Genomic DNA, 4,917 nt, shown 5'->3' on the forward strand with positions numbered 1-4,917 from the left:
TTTAAATGATTAAGTTCTCTGAATTTCTGAGTAGTAAGTGCACAGAACTTTGTGTCACTTCCAGGCATAACATTGCTTCTGCTGGAATTCCTGATAGTGGCAGTCTGCTGAAACATGAGTTCAGCTACCAAATATAGATGAGTGGGGTAAGAATTACATAGTCACATAGGACAGATGGAACACACAAGCCACAGTCTTCTCAATGCTTACTGGGGACCAAGCAATCTTCAGAGAATAGCTGGAGCCTGCTTAGATAAAGAAGGAGAAAAACAACGTTACCTGCTACTAATTATACTTGAGACTCCTCACATTGGCCCGTTCATTATAAGGTCTGTTTTATGTTTTATGCCAAATCTAATTTAGTAAAGTGAATGTGCAGGGTTTCAACATCTAGAAGTTAAATATGTACTTTTATTATTATTTTTTTTTAATAATCTTATTAGATACATTTCTTTTTTAATATTACTCTGTTGAACAGATTGGCTTTGGGTTGTCCCAATTTTTTTTAGGTAATTATTTTTCATCGCACAGTATCCCTAAATTCAGGATGCTTGTATTTGTCCTGAATGAGACCTTTGCTTTTCTGTTTTCCCATATTTTGTTATTTAGCTCCTGAATATCTTAATTTGATAAATCCCTCAAATGTTTTCTGAGATGGATATAATCTAATATGCTCTGAATCAGCAATTTACAATATTGCTTCTTACAGCATCTACATTGCTTTGTGAAGAAATACTTGAATGGCATGATATTAAAATGCATGTTTACTTGTGAGCAATTTTAAAATATAGAACAGATAGGTGTACATAAATAGTTCATATTTAATAATGCTGGAGCTATAGTTAAACAATCTGATCTGCATGCAACATTGTATTTTATGTTTGTTTATGTCTTTAAATGATACAGTATATGGCTTCACACATTACCTAATGAGTAATGATGATGAAAACTGTTATAAATATTCTGTAGTGTAACTTGGAGAAGATAGAAATAGCATTAGGTATTTCTAATCATCATCTTATATGCAACTTGATAGGGTTCATGATATCACCTCCAGTTTGCTGCAATTACAAGTCACTGTAAAAGAATAGCAGGCTCATATATTATAATTTGAATGACAAAAAATCTTTATCCTGGAAGCGTTCATTCACTTATCTGATGTGATACATTTAAACCTATTTTTGGCACCAGAATTTCCTCACTGAAAACACTAATCAGCACTGGAAATTGCCTTTAATGAGCACATTTAAATTTATCAAGTGTATCTAACTACTCAGCTATCAATTGATTTACCTGAATTTGAACACTGAGTGATGGAAATTATGACACACGCAGCCAGTAGGTTTTTCTAATGAATGAAAATACAGCATAAAAAGGAGAATTAGGAAATATTATATATTCATTTCAATCATTGTGTCACAGTAGCTAGTAGTAACGGGTGAAATTTTCCATTGGCCTGTAACCCATGGAAACAACAGAGCAAATTGGATCTGGAAGCCTGAGAATTTTATCTGAATGCATAATATATCACTTGGAGTTGGAAGCATGCCAGGAAGCACTATGAATTAGATTTAAATAAAGATATCATTTAAGCGCAGATATTTACAATAACAAATTACCCAAATAGAAAACTAGTATATTTGTTCATTTCAACACAGTGTTTTGAAATCTAACTAAGGTCTCCAGATTTAACCCTTTGTTTGCAGGCATCCATTAAGCTTATGCCCGAACAGCTGAGACTCTAGACCAACTGTGCTCTTGGCTTCTGAGATTCATTCTTTCAAGCTGCTGTATGGCAATCAAGTGTACTGTACATCCTTTTTTTAGATTATGTTAACAATGGATTGGCATGGTTGCTAAATTTCTTGCCCTGTGAGCACAGATAAAAAGGAAGAAAGATGTAATCCCATCAAAGAAGATGCCATCAAAGAAGACACCTGTCAACATATTCTACAAAAACACATTTCAAATCCTAAAATACTTTGCTTTGCTTGTACTTCTCTTTTATGCATTAAGTTGTAATCTGTTGGCAAGACAAGTAGAGATATCAAGAGATGCATATGCCAGGCCAAGAATTCCAATAATCTATCAGTCAGTTAATGAATACATGCCGGATAAGCCCCAGGGAAGTGACTAAAGGTTATTGGAGCATGCACAAGCTGATGTAAAATATATCTGAGTGCATCTCATGACTGCCAAGCCACCTGTATTTTGCTGAAACAATGCTTTGGAGCATTAGAAGGAAAAAATGTTTTTGTGAAAATCTTGTGTAGAATTAATCTTACCTAAATCATCATCAGAAGAGAATTGTCAAGGATAATTAAAAATGTCGATGCTCGATTTAATTAAATAGCTTGCAGAAGAAACAGTTACTTTTAAGATCAGATCATCCACAATCTAGTGACCAATAGGACACACAAATTTCAATAAGTGGGATTTCATGCTGACCTTTGCCTTGGGAGAACAGAGTTTTCTCTGCTGTCTCATTTCTGCTGGCCTTACAGAAGCAGGCAACACTCATTTTCATCCTGAAATTACATGAAAAACTGAAAATACTCCCATACTTCATGAAACTAGTGCAGAATACATCTCATACGCTCACGTGTGGCAAGATGATATATGGGTTGTGAAACCTGTTTCCTCAGTGTTGTGCTCTTAGCATGTGGTAGTTTGACATCCCACTTAAGTGTTTAGAAAAAGGATATACATTTCAATAAAATCTAGCACATTTAAAAACAATAGAACAAGCAGTACAGTAGTATTAAACACATTGTCAGTATTAACAAAAATTGGTAACTTGGAAATTCTGATCCAGACATCCTGAGCACTTGTACACGTGTACATTCCTATAATGGTTTTGTATGGGAACTGCTGAAACATGACCTGAACCTCTGATTGACCACCTGAGGCGAGCAATGAGTCAGCCCTGGGAGCACAGGTGAAGGCAATTCCTCTGTGCTACTAGAAGGGGTGGAGCCTGGCTGCACCTCTCCTAGACCCCATTTAAGAGCTGAGTACCACTGGGGAAGGATCTCTTTTGGAGATTGCTCCTCTTGGAGTCTTTTCAGTAAGCCTAGGACAAGGGTAAGCTTTCCATCCATTCTTCTTTAGTGTGATAACCTGTTTAGCCTAACTTTCCTGTATGTTTTTTAATTGTAACATCTGTATATTCATTGATTACACAGGTTTCAACTAGAATAGTTTTCTCTCAGAACTTGATGGATAGCAGTGCACTGTGAAAAAAGAAAATAATAATAAAATGCAAATTATCATAACTAAACTCTGAATAAGTATAATAGCATTGTGCTGATAGAATAAATTGCTCAGATTGATCCAGCAGAACTGAGTTTGTGCTAATGTAAGAGGAAGGATGCCTTCAGAGTTCTGAAGGAAGGTGAACGAGCAAAAATACTCCTAGGAGCTTTCTTTTCTACTTAGAAAACTTGTAGTTCTGCCTTGTTTGGAATTTGTAAATCCAAATCAAAATTTACAGCAAGAATTACATGCATAACTAAGTTTCTGCTCTTTTCCCATTTTTGTGTCTAGCTTATCAGCTCCAGAGTACAGCTGACACTTTTAATTGACAATTTCTGTTGTTTGTTTTTTTTTGTTTTGTTAAAGGACTGTGTTTGTGTCTTCCAGCATGCAAGACAAAAGCTGTGGCCAGTCATTGCCTCTTTCTTTAATGCAGAAGGAGACCTACTGTGCAGAGAAGGACGTCAATAATGGATATCCTAAAAACATGACAGAAGCTTCATCGTGCCATGACTTTTTCTATGAGTCCCTATCCGGCATACAGAATGGAGAATTTTCAAATGAACTTTCTGCCTTCCTTACACAGGAGGAGATATGTAAAAGCCTTGACATAGCTCGGGAATCAATTGCCAATTCTGTGAAGGAGGATCAGAACACAGCACCGGAGTTCACTCATTTCAATACTTCTATTTCTAGTGCTTTAGAGCATGCTTCTTCTCAGGATACCAAACTGCATGAGCAAGGTGCTTTACAGAGGTCTCAAGTAAGCAGTCTGACTTCATCTTCAGCAAGTCACATTCCTCCAGTGAACCAGAAAGAACAATTTACCTCACCTAAAATGGCAAGTAGTCTTGTCACAGTCTCCAGGAAGCAAGAAAGCACCTCACCTTCAGTAGCTGCTAGTCCCAGCTACATTAGGAGCCTGAAACATTCAGAAAAACGTGCTTCAGGTGTGCCCACCACAAAATCTGAATCAGCATCCCAGGGAGAAGTTCCTTTCAGGAACAAGCTGTGTGACAAAGCTGCCACGTTCATTGAGGAATTGTCATCTATATTTAGAGAGGCAGCAAAGACAAGGGGCCGAAGCCCTGATGGGGACTCTTCCCCAGACAGCGGGTACCTGTCACCGAAAAAGAAGCAATCAACACTAAGTACCTCAAGGAACAAAGACTTGAACAAGCCACATCAAGAGACTGAGCCTGGGCCAAAATTATCTGGGGTTGATCTCAATGGAGAGCCCTGTTCTGAAAAGGAGAGCATCGCACAGAGTGAAATGGTTCTTTGCCACCCTTTCAGCAATGCAGAAGATGGTCAGTCTTCACCACCTCGGTTCATTCAAAAGCTCCGGAGTCAGGAAGTTGCTGAAGGAAATAAAGTATTACTGGAGTGCAGAGTTGCTGGCAATCCAGTCCCTGACGTCAGGTAAGTACATGCCTTTAGCAAAGTCTCTGAGTATCATCTTCTAAATGCAGAAGATACCTGAGGTAAAGTATCAGTGGACTTGCTTGGAAGTAATTAGTAACATAAGAGCAGTGTATCCTTCAGTTCATAAGCACCTGAAATAATAGATTCAGACTTCTTTAGAGTGTTTAATTGCTTGGGAAATAAGGCTCTACTTGATTCAGGAGTCACATGGCAAAGTTAGAATCCAAAGTGACTAAC

General features: G+C 37.6%; 1 protein-coding gene across 1 annotated transcript; it reads left to right on the plus strand.

Moving 5' to 3' along the window:
• The first annotated feature begins 273 nt into the window (after nt 1-273).
• LOC149918025 (palladin-like) lies at nt 274-4,681 on the plus strand. Its single transcript, XM_090140051.1, has 2 exons — nt 274-329; nt 3,643-4,681. The coding sequence occupies exon 2, from the start codon at nt 3,644-3,646 to the stop codon at nt 4,679-4,681; it is 1,038 nt and encodes a 345-aa protein (XP_089996177.1). The 5' UTR covers nt 274-329; nt 3,643.
• The last annotated feature ends 236 nt before the right edge of the window (nt 4,682-4,917 follow it).

This window comes from Phasianus colchicus, chromosome 4 (assembly GCF_987193195.1).
Source record: "Phasianus colchicus chromosome 4, bPhaCol1.hap1.1, whole genome shotgun sequence".
Lineage (NCBI taxonomy): Eukaryota > Metazoa > Chordata > Aves > Galliformes > Phasianidae > Phasianus > Phasianus colchicus.

What these genes read in the sequence shown, in the direction of transcription:
- LOC149918025 (XM_090140051.1), top strand. Translation starts at nt 3,644, where the DNA reads ATGCAAGACAAAAGCTGTGGCCAGTCATTGCCTCTTTCTTTAATGCAG.